General features: G+C 48.2%; 1 protein-coding gene across 2 annotated transcripts in view; it reads right to left on the reverse strand.

Annotated features, from left to right (window-relative positions):
• ADCK1 (aarF domain containing kinase 1) overlaps window positions 1-17,741 on the reverse strand; it is a 139,926-nt gene that overhangs the window by 12,723 nt on the left and 109,462 nt on the right. For both annotated transcript variants that reach the window (XM_032287731.1, XM_032287730.1), the window contains one exon: window positions 12,094-12,210. In XM_032287731.1, coding sequence (XP_032143622.1) covers window positions 12,094-12,210 — 117 coding nt within the window. The remainder of the gene's footprint in view (window positions 1-12,093; window positions 12,211-17,741) is intronic.

The following is a 17,741-nucleotide window of genomic DNA, read 5'->3' on the forward strand; positions in this document are numbered from 1 at the left end:
ATAAGGCACCTCCCTTCTTAGTCTGGGTCCAAGTTCCCTTAGCAGCTACGTGGGACTAACGCCACCTGCTCTACTTGCTCACAGAGCAACCTTGAGATTCAATGTCAAAATAGGATCGCATAAGAGAAAGCACTTCACACACTATAAGACACACACACAAAAGTTTCTTTTTTTTCTTTTTTGATGCAGTAGGTTATCATTTTTAACTTAGAAAAAATACATGCCCATTATCACTCTGAAGGCATAATTTTCAAAGTTTAAAGCATGGCTCACATAAATACAGAATGTGTGCCAGGCACAGTGGCCCACACCTATAATCCCAGCACTTTGGGAGGCTCCGGAGGGATGATTACTTAAGGACAGGAGTTTGAGACAAGCCTGGGCAACATAGCAATACCCCATCTCTACAAAAAACTCAAAATTCAGCCAGGTGCGGTGGAGCATGCATATGGTTCTAGCTACGCAGGAGGCTGAGGCAGAAGAGTCGCTTGAACCCAGGAGGTGGAGGTTGCAGTGAGCCAAGATCACACCATTGCACTCCAGCCTGGGCAACAAGAGTGAAACTCCGTCTCAAAAAAATAAATAAATAAATAAATAAATAAGGAGGCAAGTAAGATGTAGAGCTGGTTCAAGAGAATTTTGAGAAAGTGGCTGTTTATGAGCACTGAAACAGGAAAAAGAGACTAAGGTTTCTGGATTCGCTAAAAAACTGGTTACTATTCTATGAGGCATAAACAAAGTCATAACCTTTGGGGTTATCTTTTACGCTAGACAGAAATTATTTGCATCTCTGCTGGATAAGATCTTCAAGTTGATGCATGATCAGTCTGAGCCTTAAATTAATTGTCAATAGCAAAGTCAAACAAAAGTACATTTCCCCAGATATTAAAAAAAAAATCCTCTAGGGAGCTGGTTGACCAATGCCCAAGAATGCCATACCACAGTCTCCTGGCCTTATTTCTAAATGTTGGATGACTTATCTCTACATCTCTTAAGAGTTGTGTTATTCTTTCTAGGAACTGAGTTTCCCAGAAGAGAGAAACCAGCCCCCTCCTACTCAGAGGCATTGAGGAGAAACCTAAGGAAATTACTGTGCACACGACCCTCTCCCTTCTATAATATATTGTATGTCTTGCTTAAGAACAGATCATTGTGTCCCTAACCCTGCCCCATGCCCTGTGAACGGTGGCATCTGCATAATGACAGGAAGTACCATCTTTTTAGAATGGTGCATGATAGACACACCCGACAGTAATAACTTAAGCAGACCCATATGGCAGACATACCTGACTTAACTTCAGAAATGCAGGTTGCACCAGGCATGGTGGCTCACGCCTATAAGCCCAGCACTTTGGGAGGCTGAGGCAGGCAGATTACCAGGTCAGGAGATTGAAACCATCCTGACCAACAAGGTGAAACCCCGTCTCTACTAAAATACAAAAAATTAGCCAGGTGTGGTAGTGGGTGCCCATAGTCCCAGTTACTCAGGAGGCTGAGGCAGGGGAATCACTTGAACCCGGGAGGCAGAAGTTGCAGTGAGCCAAGATCGAGCCACTGCATTCCAGCCTAGCAACAGAGTAAGACTCCATATAAAAAAGAAAGAAAGAAAGAAATGAGGGTTGCTAGCTGGAGGTTGCTGAGGACAGCGTACTAAATGAAACTGTGATATATCCTGCATGCTTTTTACAAGTGGTGGTAGTTTTCCTGTCCAGCCTGCCACCACTGAACTAACTGTCTCATAAGTTCCCCCAAATAAACCCTATGTTTCATTCACTGTCCCTTCCTCGGCCTCTTGAACCTGGTGCCATCCCTATTGAAGTTGAAGGGGTCCAGTGTGACAGATAATGATAGCTAACACACTATTCCAGCACCATGCCAGGCACTTCACACTGACAGATTCAGCACTGACTGCCATTCTCTGCAGTAAACAAGTGAAGGAATCAGGACACAAAATGGAAAGTTTGGTCTCTTGGTCAGCAGTTAATCTAAACCCAGGGGCACTGGCTCCAGAGAACAGGCCTCAATCGCACCGCTATCCTGCCTCTCCACTCACACGGAAGCTCTTCCTGGAGACAGAGGCTGCACCAAAGACTTCTAAACACCACCCCACTCCAACCCCAGAAGGCGGCAAGGTGTGCCATTTAGAAAAAAAAAGTCAACGAGAAATCTTTTGATTGTTCCACATAAAAAGACTGCGCCATTCACGTTAAGTGATTTCAGTTATTATGCAATGCCTTTATTCTCTAACAGTAGGGAGAGGAAAAAAAAACCAGGAATCTATAAAAAGACTGAGTAAAGAATTAATTTAGTAAATAATATTTAAATCAAGGAGATATTTTTGGACTTTGCTCAAAACCTGAATTGGCTGAAAGTATTTTAATTATTCTATAATTACATGGATTAATTTATTCCCACCCTCAAGAGAAAGCCTATTTATGTTTCTGGGGGGCGTCTTAAAAGAAAGGCCAAGATCTCTGAAGGAAATGGGGTTGGTGTTGCAGGATATTGATAATCACATGAGTAGCCTGATATTAACTATAAGGAGGTTAATCATTCAAACTCTGTCTTTCTCCCACTTTCTGCCCAACCTTCTTGAGGTGTAACAGCTTGAAATACTAGACCAGACCTAGCACTTTTAAGAAAACAAACAAACACGGGGTCTTACTCTGCAGCCCAGGCTGAAGTGCAATGGCACCATCATGGCTCACTACAGGCCCGAACACCTGGGTTCAAATGATCCTCCCACCTCACCCTCCAGAGTGACTGGGATTACAGGCGTGTGCCACCACACCCAGCTAATTTTTTTTTTTTTTTTTTTGTAGGGACAAGGAGACAAGGTCTCACTATGTTGCCGAGGATGGGATGGTCTCAAACTCTTGGCCTCAAGTGATCCTCCCACTTTAGCCCTGTCCTAAGCACTGGGATTACAGGTATGGTAATCCCAGTGATTACTGATGCTGGTCCTAGAGCATTTTACCATAATCTCCACCCCTGTCCCCAAGAACCACCTTTGGGATTCGTAAGCCTTAGGCTAAAAACAGCTGCCCAGCATGGAATCCAAACTTATCCATGGGTGGGGCAATCTCGGACTAACAAACGTGAAGTGGAGTCTCTGAACACAAAGGTGCTGGGAACCTCTTTGAACACACATGGTGTCAGCAGAGGTAGTGAGGAAGAAAGAAGAGGGGCTTTGTAAGGCCGAGACAGGCAGATGGCTTGAGACCAGGAGTTCGAGACCAGCCTGGGCAACGTGGCGAAACTCTGTCTCTATAAGAAATGCAAAAATTACCTAGGCATGGTGATACACACCTGTAGTCCCTAGCTACTCCAGAGGCTGAGGTCGGAAGATCACCTGAGCCTGGTGAGATCCAGGCTGCGGTGAGCTGAGATCACGCCACTGCACCCCAGCCTGGGCAAGAGTGAAAGCCTATATGAAAAAAAAAAAAAAAAATAGAAAGAAGAGGTCCTGAGTAAAAGCACAGGAAACTGGGATGTTACTCTAATTTTGGAGTTTCTAGGCACCTAGTGAAGGTTTCTCTAGGACAGGCCTGAAAAGGCACATCACAGAGAGCCATAGCATGGGGTGTTTAATGAGTCTCTCTGGCCAGAGAGCCTCCTCAAGTCTCTGGCCATAGACACTCAATAAAGTTACACCTTGATATCAGAGGAGGTGGGAGGGGTTCTAGGGGCCTTGGCTACAGGAAGAGGGAGGAAAAGCTGCAGACATGTGGCATCTCTGGCCTTGGACAACAACTCAGTCCAAAGAAATACTTTCCTAGCTTTCCACCTTAGCTGGGTCAATATGAAAAATGGGGAAAGGGTTTCTTCTCTACCTGCTCCTCCCATCTTTTGGCACATACTGTACAGCTAGCACCATAGGACACCATAGAATTCCAAGGGGTGGAATTCAGCATAATTCAATAGGTGAGGAGCGCATATGCTGGGCCTGGCACATACCAAGCTTTCTGTTCCAGTCATCAAATGATCCAGTGGGTTACTCTCTTGCATCCCACTTACAAAAGGAAGCTGGGGCTTTAAAAGGGTGAGTAGCTTTGCCAAGCACCTGAACCTGGGAAGGCCAACTCCACAGCAACACAGTTACCCACTCCTGACACCTTTGCTATTGAGGAAATAAACTTCCAGGAACCCATCTCATCCACCTGGACCCCTCTAATATCCCTGAGCTCTTTTAAAGATTTGGTGCAAGAAGCTATGAAAGGATGGACAATGGAAGATGTTTTCCTCTGGTGATTTCGGTGGAAGGTCTTCATGCCTCTGCAGCTGCTCTGTGTTGGTCTGGGCATTTTCTACCAGAGAGCCAGACAGGCCCAGCAGGGGAAAAATGACACTGAGCCAAAATGCAAATTCCCTACTCAACTGGAGGTGGTGATGGCAGAAACAAGGGGAATGGTAGAAACCTCAGCATGGCTTTTACAGTGGGTGGGGAGGGGTCCACCACATGCTTAATGGATGACTATTACCCAACTCCAAGGCTTTGTACTGAGAAAATAGAGGTAAGCAGGCAGGAAAAGGAGCAAAGAGGATTCTCAAAGATCCTATGGAGGAAGACATGCTTCTGTGAATCATGACCTCATGAATTATAAGTAATAGTAACATTATTTTTACAAAACTTTACGGCTTGCAAAGTTTACACAATGACCCTATGCAGTAAGTAACGTTATCTCTCCAACTGCATAGATGAGAAAACTCAGACTCAGAGGACGTCACTTACCCAAGGGTGCCAGCCAATACACAATCTCAGGAGCCTTAACTTTGAAACCCTCTGCTCTTTCCACCCAGTACGAAACCTCTGTGAAGCCTCCCCCAGCCCCACCCTCCCACACTCTGCTCACACCTCCATTATAGCATGTGCCCTCAGTGCTTGCACATGGTAGCTGCTCAATAAAACATTTGCCAAAAGCAAATGTGAGACCCTTTCACTGCTCCTGCAATGACACGGTATGGAATTTAGAACTACTAGAAGAAGCATAGCAAAGGCTTCTGGCTAAGCATGGCAGGTGGAACCCAGGCCACTGACTCCACTCCTTCATGAACCCCACTAAAGTGACTCAAAAAGTCATAAAGAAGGGAAAGACCCCACCACAAGAAGACAGTAGAGACGCAACAACAGAAGACAAAATGAGGTAAGTAAAATGGGTGTTTGTGGCAGGGAGCTACTGAGGAGTGACTTGGCAGGCTAGAAAACATGGACCCCTAAGCTGGTAATGGGAGAGCTTTATAATTATTAATGCTGAGCCCCAAGCAGGCTCAGAAACTGAGGGACCCTGGCACCTCTGAAAATGAGACCTGGGGGTCCTGAAAAAGAAGGAAGAAGGATTAATTGAAATACATTTTTTTTGAAACAGAGTTTTGCTCTTGTTGCCCAGGCTGGAGTGCAATGGCATGATCTCAGCTCATCGTAACCTCTTCTTCCCGGGTTCAAGCGATTCTCCTCTCAGCCTCCCAAGTAGCTGGGATTACAGGCATGCACCACCATGCCAGCCTAATTTTGTATTTTTAGTAGAGATGGGGTTTCACCATATTGGTCAGGCTGGTCTCAAACTCCTGACTTCAGGTTATCCGCCCGCCTTGGCCCCCCAAAGTGCTGGGATTACAGGTGTAAGCCACTGCGCCCAGCCTAATTTAAAGACTTTAAAAGAACCAGCTCAATTCGAGATCCCCATGCAGCTCTCACAGAAGATGGAGACTGACGCTCTGGAGAGGTGAACTGACAGGCTCTGGAGGCTGCACCGCACGCCAGGGGCGCCACCTGAGGACGGGGCTGCACCGCATGCCAGGGGCGCCACCCGAGGACGGGGCTGCACCGCACGCCAGGGGTGCCACCCAAGGACAGGGCACTGGATCTCAGTCCACATAACGACCACTGAGGAGTTCCGGCACTCTCGCCCCCTAGATCCCACATCTCTAGGACAGCAGGCTGGTATCCCTTCTGAAGCCCCATCCCTGATCTACCCCCAGTCTTCACAGACAGTGGTGTCTGCCCACCAGACCTCCAGTCATCCGTCCGACTGCCCCTACACTCCTGTCTCTGTCACCTCTTTCTTGGCTAATTTCACACAAATTAAATTGAGCCTCAGCCTCGGCAGGGTCTTAAACACACACTCACTGAAATCCAATTAACCTTCGATAAAGGTCCGGCAATCAATAGTCGTTCTGTGGCTTGGGGAGGCGCCATCCAGCCCGGGAAAGCGGACTCGTGCACGACCTTTACTTTTAATGAGATCAATGACAGTCATTGTCACCAGCTCTTAAAGTGACTGGCAAATATGATCACCAGGTGAGGCCCTTGGTAATATCTGCTTCTGGGCTCACAGACACAAAGAAACGAGGGCCCCTACAGGCTACTGGCTCTGAGGCCCATGCTTGCTGGCAGGTGGGCACCCCTGGGCAGGACTGTCTCATGCCTGGAGGTGCAGATCAGCAGGGTGAGAGCTGATGGCACTCCTAGCAAGGCCTGGGCCCCTGGCTTCGTGTTTGAGTGGGTTCGGAGAGTCCTGAACTTCAGTGAGTGTCTGAACCACCTGGACACTTTGTTGAAATGCAGATTCTTGCAACCTTCTACAATCCTTTCCACCCCAGATTTGGATTAGTGAGTTTGGGGTAGGGCCCAGGAATCTGCATTGTTAAACAAGCTCCCCTGGTGATTTCTTTTTTTCCCCTGTAGTGATTCTAAAAGAGATGGTCAGAGAACAAGTCTTAGCTCCCAGCAAGCCGAAGAATCAATGTTCTTGGTTAGAGTCTAGCCAGTCCAACACTTCAATAAGCATACTGTGGACCAGAGAGAGGATGTGATTTGCCTAAGGTGATACAGCAAGCTAACGGCAGGAAAGAGATTGAACTTATGCCTCTTGCCTGCTAAACGGGTGTTGCACTATCTGAGTCGATTGGGTGGAGTGGGACTGGGATGCTGTAGGGTGAGGAGGCCCTTTCAAAGCGGAGTGAGGCTGATAACAAGTGGTTGGAGGGGTATGGAGCCATCACCCCCCACCTCAAGAGGGGTCCCTTCTACAGCCGCCTTCCAGGATAGACACCTGCTTGTAGCAGCTAAGATGACACTGACCACACTACACTTTAGGATTTAGAGTAAGACTTTTGCCCCCTGTCACTTCGATCTATCCCTTGTACCTCCATCCCCAAGTAATGCTCACAGCCAGGCTGCCCTCAGGAGGGAGTCACTCCAGGAATGGCTCGCTGAGTACCACAGTCCTGGGGAGACTTTAGAACCTCAGGAGTCTATCTGAAACTTTCAGGAATGTGAAGTCTTTACACACACACACACACACACACACACACACACACACACACACACACACGGTGCCCCGTAGTCTTCTACAAGGCCACGGCTTTGATGTTGGTTGGTAAGAGACATGATAGATTATTCAGAGTATGGCGTGTCCCTAATCTATTCCCAACAGCCCTGATGCTAAGTGACAGTACTTAGAGCACCACAGTAGCCCTTAGCCCACTGCAGGGGTTTCTGAGGAAGTAATGACGTCATCTCAGACTGCCAAAGAGCTTCCGAGTCATACGAAACCTAAAAGGGACTGGGGATTAAGAAATTAACACAATGTGGCATGACAAGGATAGACCAATGAAAAAAAAACAGATTCCAGAAGAGCCCCACATTGAAGACAAAGACATCAGATCCCAAAACTGTGTAATTCAATTTATGTGATGTTCAATCATGGGAGCAAGTCATCTATGGGGGCAGAAATGAGAAGAGCATTAGCTCTTGGAGGGTACTGACTGGGAAGGGACATGAGGGAGCTTGCCAGGGGGCTAGAAATGACTTGCAACTTTATCCGGACACTGATTCTATATTATATCCACATGGAAATTTTACTGCGGTATACAATTAAAATGTGTGACCTCAGGTAAGTTATCTTCCCTCTCCTCTTCTCTGATTCTTCATCTGCAATTCTGAGACAATAAGACCTCCTTCATAAACTCATAATGCAGAAAGCTCCTGGAACATAGAGCCAGGCCATTAGGAAACATTAATGAATAAAAAAAAAAAGTTGGGGAAGTAGAAAAGAAAAAAACAGCCCGATGACAACTCCATTCACCTCACAATCATTTTAACAGCTCCGTCCACCTCATCGTCATTTTAACACCTCCGTCTACCTCACAATCATTTAACAGCTCCGTTCACCTCATCGTCATTTTAACACCTCCGTCTACCTCACAATCATTTTAACAGCTCCGTCCACCTCACCGTCATTTTAACATCTCCGTCCACCTATCATTTTAACACCTCCGTCCACTCACTATCATTGTGACACCTCTGTCCACCTATCATTTTAACAACTCCATTCACCTCACAATCATTGTGACACCTCCGTCCACCTCACTATCATTTTAACACCTCCGTTCACGTCACTATCATTGTGACACCTCCGTCCACCTCACTATCATTTTAACACCTCCGTCCACCTCACAATCATTGTGACACCTCCGTCCACCTCACTGTCATTTTAACACCTCCGTCCACCTCACTGTCATTTTAACACCTCCATCCACCTCACTGTCATTTTAACACCTCCGTCCACCTCACTGTCATTTTAACACCTCCGTTCACCTCACTGTCATTTTAACACCTCCGTCCACCTCACTGTCATTTTAACAACTCCGTTCACCTCACTATCATTTTGGGGCACACACTTACCACCTGCCAGGCTCTGTGCAAAGCACTGTTTGTGCATTAATTCACACAGTCCTCACAAAATCACTTACTTAGAGTTAGGTACAATAAAAAGAGAAAAATGTTTCTATGAAGTGATCCTTGATGTAAGCCAGAGAGAGAGGTGTTACATTCAGACACTGCCTGGGGTGCTGGGCAATGCTTCTCAGCTGGGGCCCCAACGCCTCTGAGTAGTTACCAAGCAGCTCCAGGTTCCAGCAGCCCAAGGTATTGGGTTGGTGCAAAGATAATTGCGGTTTTTGCAATGGCCCGAAATAAAAAACAAACCACACAATTACCTTTGCACCAACCTATAGATTCCTGGCAGGGAAATGGAGAAGGTAGAGGGGCAAGGACTTTGGAGACATGCAGACCTGAGTTCAAACCCTGGTTCTACCCTGCTAGCTGTGTGATATGGGGTAAGTTGTTTAACCTCTCTGAGCATTTGCTTTCTCATCTGTAAATGGGGTCAATAATATATACTGCATAGGAGAGCTGTAATGAGTAGAGATTGTATGTGTCATATGCCTGGCACATATTAGTTGCTTATAATTATTATTAGTTATTGTTTTTCCCCAAATAACTCTGATATCAGCTTGCCCCCTTCTGCATGTCCACAAGGAAACAACCAACACTCTCCCCTAGGCCTGGCTGGTAGAGACCAATCCAGGGCATGAAGCTGGTTTTTTTTCCTAATAACCACTAATTTAAGGATGTCTACCAAGGATCCGCTCTGTACAGACCACTGGATTTATGTACAAGGTATCAAAAAAGAGGGGAGGAAGGAATAGATGAGACCAGGCCTCAGAGGGCACGCGCTGCCCAACTCTTACTGCCCGGCTCCCGCCCGGCTGCCCCCTCCAGCCAGGCACTGTGCTCAGCCATATAAGCAAGCAGCTACACCACAGCGCACCTTTCTGTGTTTGCACTTGTTTGGAAAATCAACATTGCCTCTGATTAAACATCACTGCAGCTCTCTCTGGGCTCACTGCATCCAAAGAGATTCATGGACTTGAAGGTGCTGCTGGAATGAAAATGCCTCCACAGCTAGTAGTAAAGGCCAGTAACCTGGCGGGAGTGAGGCCTCTGGGGTATTTCCTCATCAGCAGGTGACAGACCCTGTTCCCCAGTAAGGGTGTCCAGGAAAAGCTATTGGTGGCCTCCCATCCCATCCAATCCCTTCACCACTAGAACCAAAGACTTTGTATTCTGCTTGAACACCTCCCACGTTCCACCCTAGATGCCACTAGTGAAGGCAGCAGAGTCGGAAGCCCCTACTTGTGTTACTGGCCAAGTGACTTCAGGAACGACATTTGCTCTCTCTCAGAGCTTTCACCCATCTGCAAAATAGAAGGATGAATTCTTCTTTTTCTCATCCCTTTCCCTCCAAGCAACAGAATTCTTCCAGGAAAACCCAATAGGTTTTCCCATTTCGGTGCAGCCTCCCCAAACCCCACACACACCTCAAGGCCCCCGAGGGGGTTCCTGCAGCACTGTTCCCTAAGTCAGGGGACAGTAGCTTTCCTGGAAGGCCCGGGCCAGCCACAGCGAAACGTTCCCACCATGCTCCTGGCAGCAGCTCTGCACACTCTGATGCAGCTCCTCCTTTGTGGCCTTAACAGGAGGACTGGAATCAGGGAGACCTGGGTTTCAATCCCACCTCTTCTAAGCTGTGTGATCTTCTCTCTGAGTCTCTGATTCTTTGCAAAATGGAGATGGTAAGACCACTCTCATAAGTTTATTACGGAGAAAAGGGCATGGCACAGGGAGTTAGGCATGCAATAAATGCTAATGGTAAAAGGAGAAAGAAAGAACAGGCCCACAGATGATATAAGGAAATCAACAACCACCACCCAGCTACTCTTCTGGAATGCTAGCCGCACACCAGGCACTGTGCTCAGCACTGCGTGCACCCCAACTCACACAGTCCTCACGACCCCTCTGGGAGGCAGGTACTGACCCCATTTATAGAGGCCACATGGCACCAGGGGGCCTGTGTGACCACCACACTCCCCTGCCATCCCCCCGGCCTCATCTGCTGAGCCAAGATACAGCTTTCTCCGTGGGCCATCTCCCTACTGGGACCACATGCTCACGCTCATTTTCATGCACTGCCTGTGGACATGGGAGTGGAACAGAAAAGAATATTCACCTCCACTGGGCGTGGCCCCTTTCCTTCCCTCCTTCCTTTCTTCCTTCCTTCCTTCCTTCCTTCCTTCCTTCTTCCTTCCTTCTTCCTTCCTTCCTTCTTCCTTCTTCCCTCCCTTCCTTCCTTCCACCCACCCCAGGGTGCAGAACATGTCATTGCACTCCTCAAAACCCTGCAGTGACTCCACAGTGCCTCAAGGTCACTTATTTCCCCACACACCCCAAGGAGGCCTGCCGAAGCCCTGCCAAACTTAACCCATTTCCCTTCTTGCAAAGCCACTCCCCGACTCATCTTGCTGGGGACGCCAATCTGTGGCAGGCCTCAGTGCCTCCTCCTCACCCTCCCTGTGGTTCTGCTCACACCCTCTCACTGCCTTGACATATAGCAGGAAGGATTCCTATGTGTCTGACTCTAATGCTAAGCTCTGGGGATTGGGTCTGGTGCCCCAAGAGCCCCCATACCTAGCATACAGCAGACACTATTAAAATGATAAACGTTGAGCCTGGCCACGTGGCTCCCACCAGTAATGCCAGCACATTGGGAGGCCAAAGTGGGAGGAATGCTGGAGCCCAGGAGTTCCAGATTACGCTGAGCTGTGACTGCGGCACTGCACGTAACACCCTGTCTCTAAAAACATAAAAATAAAATTATGAATGTCACTGAAAAAGTACAACTCCACCCCTTCCTGCGGGACCCTGTGGCAACCAAGCAGCAGAAAATAGGGGACAGGTCCTACCCACTGGCCAGTGTTCCCTGGGACAAGGGGGATGAGGGGGGGGACACCCAAAGGCCACCTCTTTTTTCCTGCTCTAGGAGGCTGACGCAGTTGGCTGCTGCTGTCCCCTTTTTGCCTGATCCCTTGAGATCTGGGAAGTGCGGGGGTGGGCGGTGGGCAGGAAGAGGGAAGAGACAATGGACAGGCCCCACAGAGCCAGAAGGATTAAGTCCCACTGATTTTGCATCATTGTTCTCTGTGGCCGCTTAGCTTTGTGGGGCTCAGATGCTACAAAGGAAAAGCAGGTAAAGGCAGAAGGGGCCCCGCACATTGCTGTGAGCACAGGGTTGGCCTAAATGACCTGGAAGAATCTTTCTTGCTCAAAGTTTATCATTTTTCAGACCACAGGCCCCATTAAAGAGAGTGGAGCCAGACTCGGAGGCGTCACCTGGACACACAGGCACTTCCTGAGCAGCCTCAACCAAGCCCACGTTCCCTGGCCCAGCAGCCCTGAGCTCTTGACCTCACCTCATTGACGTCGATCTTGTTCCTCTCCATGTAGTCTCTGTCATTGACCTGCCCACCGTCCACAAACTCCATCAAGAGGACCCGCTCCGTGGACAGGTCCCAGTGGATTCGGGGGACCTGGGATAGGAAGGGACAGGTCAGAAGGTCTGGGGAGGCTGGGAGTCAGAGGCAAGAACAACAATGCAGCAGAGCAAGCCAGACAGCAACAGAGGCTCCTCCCAGAGCAAGGGAGAAGCGGCCCAGGAGGAACCTCAGTGGTGACAGCGGGGATGGGGCAGCCAGGCCAAGAGGGAAGCCGGCCACTCCACCTCTGCTCAGCAGGCCTCCGCCCACTCCTTCAGAGACCAGCTTCGCGGACTCTCCTCAGTGCCTTCCAGCACTATTAACAACCAGAACTAAAACTGGGACCTGGGAGGAAAAAGTGTGGAACACCTCATAGCTGGGCACTGGTGTTAAGGATATTTCCTCTCCCCATCCCACCACTAGGCCCATTCTGGGCTCCTCCCTCTGCCTCCAATATTTCATCTGGGTAATGGGTACATTGTGTGTATTGAGCAAATGAGTGAATTTTGACCAGATGATAAATTTTGTTTCTCATGCCAGTTTCCTACAAGCCCCTTGGGGCAGACAACACTGGATATTAACCCAACATCTATTCCCAACCCTCCTCTTCCCTGGAGATGAAAATAACTAAATACTGGGGCCTGGTCGGGTAAGAGCCACACCTGTAATCTCAGAGCTTTGGGAGGCTGGGGCAGGTGGATTATTTGAGTTCAGAAGTTCAAGACCAGCCTAAGTAACATGGTGAAGCACTGTCACTACAATAAATATAAAAATTAGCCAGGCATCGTGGTGCACGCCTGTGATCCCAGCTTGGGAGGCTGAGGTGGGAGGATCGCTGTCAAGATCACAGTGAGCTATGATCTTATACATCACACCACTGCACTCCAGCCAGGACAACAGAGCAAGACCCTGTCCAGAAACAAATAAACAGACAAAAAACCTAAATACTATCCTTGCCTGCTTTATAGCAGGTATGGCCATGTGACACAGTTCTGACTTATGAACATAAATGGAAGCCTGCTAGGGGATTCTGGGAAGGTTTTTATTTCCTTGATAAAAAAGGGTATTTGCATGGAGCTACTCTTCTTCCGCTTCTCTTCCTGCCTTGAAAGTGAATGTGAATGTGATTGCTGGTGCTGCAGCAGCCATCTTGCAACAATGAGAAAAAAATTAAAAATTTTAAAAAACTGAGATGCTAGGCCTGATACTGTCAAACCACTAAAACATATAATATCAGCAGGCAACGGCTGCAAACCTTCTTGCTATGTGAAGACAATAAATCATTTTGTTTAAGGCACTCTAAATGAGGCTTTCATTTACCTACAGAAAAATGCATGACTAACATACACTCTCCAACCTTCCCTAACTCGCAGAACATGCAAAAGCCAAAAAGAAAACCGATTTCTCCAGGAGCAGGCAAGAGACTGGAATGAATGCAACAAGGCTGCCAAGCTGCCATGTGAGCAAGGGACTCCCACCAGTACCCCCACAGCTAGGAGGGGGGAATTATGGGGTTCCTAGCAAGCCAAGTTTCCCCCAAATTGTTAGGAGTTTATTTCCTCTTACAAATAAAGAAACCTGCGCAGTTTTTTCAAATGTTTTGAAGAATAAGATTTTCCTTTACCCTGACCACCCAAATTCATCTAGCATAACATAGTGGCCCACAAGTCCACACACTTACTTCCTGTTCTGAATTCTGCTAATACTGTTGTGTCTGAGAGTAGCCACTTAACTCCTTTACATCCCAGTCTTCCGCAGTGGAAAGCAAGATTGTTTCCGCCCTATCTCAGGAAGGACCTCTGAGGATAAACGGGAGCTGTACGTAGAAGTGAAATGCTCTTGTAGGAACTAAGTTTCCAACAGAAATCAAGATGTTATTTTTGTTTGCTGCTTACCTGCCGTTTCTGCCATTTGAAAGTCTGGGCCAATAGAGAAATCTATGAAACTGCTACTTTAAACTTAAAATCTAGACTTGCTTGGCATTTTTCAACAAGTTTCTTTTTAAAAAGTGAGTCCATGTTTGTTATTGTTGCTTTGTTGGTTTTTTTAGAGACAGAGTCTCATTCTGTCACCAAGGCTGGAAGGCTGTGTCATCATCATAGCTCACTGCAGCCCCGAACTCTGGGACTCAAGAGATCCTCCTGCCTCAGCCTCCCAAACTGCTAGGATCACAGGCGTGAGCCACCATGTCGTGCCTGTTGTTTTTGCTCATGGCTTCCAAATGAATGGGACATATTTTTGGGTTAAATTCTTCCCTTGGGTTTGTTTGGAAACCTATGTTTGACAGTGGACCCCTGAGGCTCTGGAGACAAGAGGTCAAATCTCTAGCCAGGCCTGCCACGGGCAACTTAAAAAAAACAGTGAGGACCAGGCGCAGTGGCTTATGCCTGTGATCCCAGCACTTTGGGAGGCCAAGGCAGGCAGATCAATTGAAGTCAGGAGTTTGAGACCAGCCTGGCCAACATGGTGAAACCTCGTCTCTACTAAAAATACAAACATTAGCTGGGCATGGTGGTGCGCACCTGTAGTCCCAGCTGCTCAGGAGGCTGAGACAGGAGAATCGCTTGAACCCAGGAGGCAGAGGTTGCAGTGTGTGGAGATGACACCACTGTACTCCAGCCAGGATGACAGAGGGAGTGAGACTCCACTGCATAAAAAAAGTCGCAGGTGGAAACAGAAAACCCACAGGCTGGATGGAGCTTCTCTGTGCTTGTGCATCAGGGTTCTGGGTATGCTGGGGTTTCCCTTGGTCTCCCTGCAAACGTCACCATTCCAGTCTAACTATAGAATGTGCCCCTTGCTTAAGCTGCATAAATCTGAAATGACTGAAATATCAAACCTGGGAAACAGTGGAATTTGTCACAGGAGCTTCAGAACTGCAGGTGTCCCACGACAGACATAACATGACCGCAAAATGCCACACTGCTCCATGCCCAATTAGAAAAGTGAGCTGCCCTTAAATTACTGGTGGGTAGGAGGACCCGGGGGTGTGGGATGAAGTGAGCACCCACATTTCCCATCTTATGCTTCTTCCATCAAGGAAGGAAAAAATGAAAAAGAGAAATTTGAAAGAGGCAATAAGAAACCAGCACTCCCCACCCCACCCCCACACAGAGTGAAACGAAACTCTAAGTAGCTCATGGTCAGGGTGCTCAGTGGCCCCACTGGCAAGGTCACACCCTGACCATTAGGACCCCTGGGTCCAGGGTCTACCTCTTTCCACAGAGCAGAAGCTTCCTTCCTGTGGGCTCCTCCTGCCTCCCACACTGAGGTCAATCTGGACCCCAAGAAGGAAGACGCCAATTAGGGAAGTTCCAGCCTGAGACCCTGGGCCTCAGCCTCATGTCTGGCCCTGACCTCACATTTCTGCTTTGTTTCTATGCTTTGGTCAATGTACCCATGAAGCAGGCTGTGCCTGGCTTGTACCCTGGGCCCACAGTCCTCCTGGAGCCTGGGTCCAGCAAAGCAAAAGGCCTGCAGACCTGGGGTCAGACCTGCAGATGTGGAGTCAGGCTGCAGGCGGGAGCCCTGGCTCTGCCACCTGTAAGCTGTGCGACTGTGGGCAACTTATATAACCTCTCTGAGCACCAGATTCCCCACCAAAAATATGGTGATAATGGTTACAGCAGAAGCACAACCCCACCCCCACCCTCATTTCCTACTGCCATGAGCAGACTACTGGTACTCTGCATGGAACCAGACACTAGCAGCTGCTGGAAAAAACGATTGCTCTTATGACGGCCACATCGGGTTTCACTGAGGGTTCTGATACACACCAGGGCTGAGACTTATGCTCTAGACAGTTCGCTGGAATTCACATCCTCCCCACAAAGCACAACCACGTGGTGGGTGAACGCTCAGGCCACCTCTATTCCCTGCCCCTTACTGGCGAGCCCTGTGACACTGCACAAAGGGTTGATGGCTCTGGGCCTCAGTCTCCCAAATGATGATATGGGGCTGATTGTGGCACCTCCCCTGTGAGGCTATTGTAAGGATTAAAGAGTAAATACATATAAAGCAATTTACAAAAAAAAAAAAAGTTATTTATTAATTCCTATACATCAGCGGTTCCTAATATTTGAGATTCATGGGAAGCTATCATATTTCCCAAAAACCATGCACATCTCCTCAGGGTTTGTCCACAATTTCTAGAGTCCTAGGCTCCTTACCTCACACTAAGGAACCCTGGCGGGGCCCTGCACACCTATCCCCTCCTCCACACATGCAGAAATGCTCTCCTCACTTCCAGTCCCAAACCCCGTGGTTATAAAGTTTCTCCCCTGCCACCTTGTCCCGAGTCATCCCCCAGGTGAGTCACCAACCCTACCACTCGTCCTGTCTCCTTCTCCTAGCACACACTCTCTGCTGCCTGATCCACTAAGCCTGGCCTTAACCATTCAGCCTAGCTGTCCCCTCACCCTCTCCCAGTCCCCTGACAACATATTTGCATTCAGTGCTTGTCTGAGGCTGAGAGATTTACAGCACAGGGCTGAGATTCTTAAACCCCGCATTAGCACCAGAAGACACCCTGCACACTGAGAGGTAAACTCTTTGCTGGGGCTTAATTGTCCACAGATGTTGTGATGGGGAGCCAGTGTGCAAAAGCACTCCATCTCCAGTTTTGAGAGCTGAACTGGGTTCACGGTGCAAAATTCACTTCCCTCTTGTGAGGTGTCTAGGCGAGATTAAATACTCAGGGGCCTTAATTCCACCACTGTCTTAGGAGGGATGTGCAAGTTTTGGAAGCAGCAGGTCAAATTGGCATATTCATGATTTACGCATTTGGCACCCTGGTTTGGAAAATGTATGTTATTGTTATTATTGCATGTCTCGGTATGGCAGTTGCCAGTTGGCCCCAGCCAGGGGACAATTTTGCTGTTTCCATGGGAACAGGGAAGGAGATGGTTCTGTCTGGCTCATAGTTCTGGCTCTGCGGGGCACCCCTGCCGATAAAAGGCAGAGGAGTATCCTGAGAGGAGCACCACACTCGAAGTCAAAAAATCTGGGATATTGCCTGAGCCCCTCCACTCAAACGGTCATCTGCCAGATGGGGTGATGGATACTGGAGGATTCAACACCATAGTACCTGCAGAGTGTTCAATGCTGCAGCTCCTGACAAAGAAGAAATATTCAATAGAAATTGCCTATAGTCAATATGTCTTGGAAGCACTCTCCAGAGCCCTTTATCCTGGGTCGAATGACATAATTCCTCTTGGGAACCCACAGAAACACAGATGAGTGCCTGTCACGGTGCTAACAAACCTGGACTACAACGCATGGCTGTGTCTGTCCCCCATTAGATGACAAACTTTCCAGAGCAGGGACAAGCCTCAGCTCCCAGCACAGCAACAAGCTCAGGAATAAAAGAAATGGGATAAGCAAGTGGAAGCATGTCTTAGACTCTACAGCATTATGCTAATGAGTCAATATTACCACTTGTCTGAGAAAGCCAAGTTTTCAATGAATTAGTGGTTTCAGCTCCAAGGCTGGGGCAGTGTCACCAGATCTAGGCTGCACTCCTGAATTTACATACACAAGAGGGGCTGTACATCCACATCTACAATGGCAGGCAACGAAACGCCAGT

This window comes from Sapajus apella, unplaced genomic scaffold (genome assembly GCF_009761245.1).
Source record: "Sapajus apella isolate SASKATOON/1434 unplaced genomic scaffold, GSC_monkey_1.0 scaffold20, whole genome shotgun sequence".
In the NCBI taxonomy this organism is placed as follows: domain Eukaryota; kingdom Metazoa; phylum Chordata; class Mammalia; order Primates; family Cebidae; genus Sapajus; species Sapajus apella.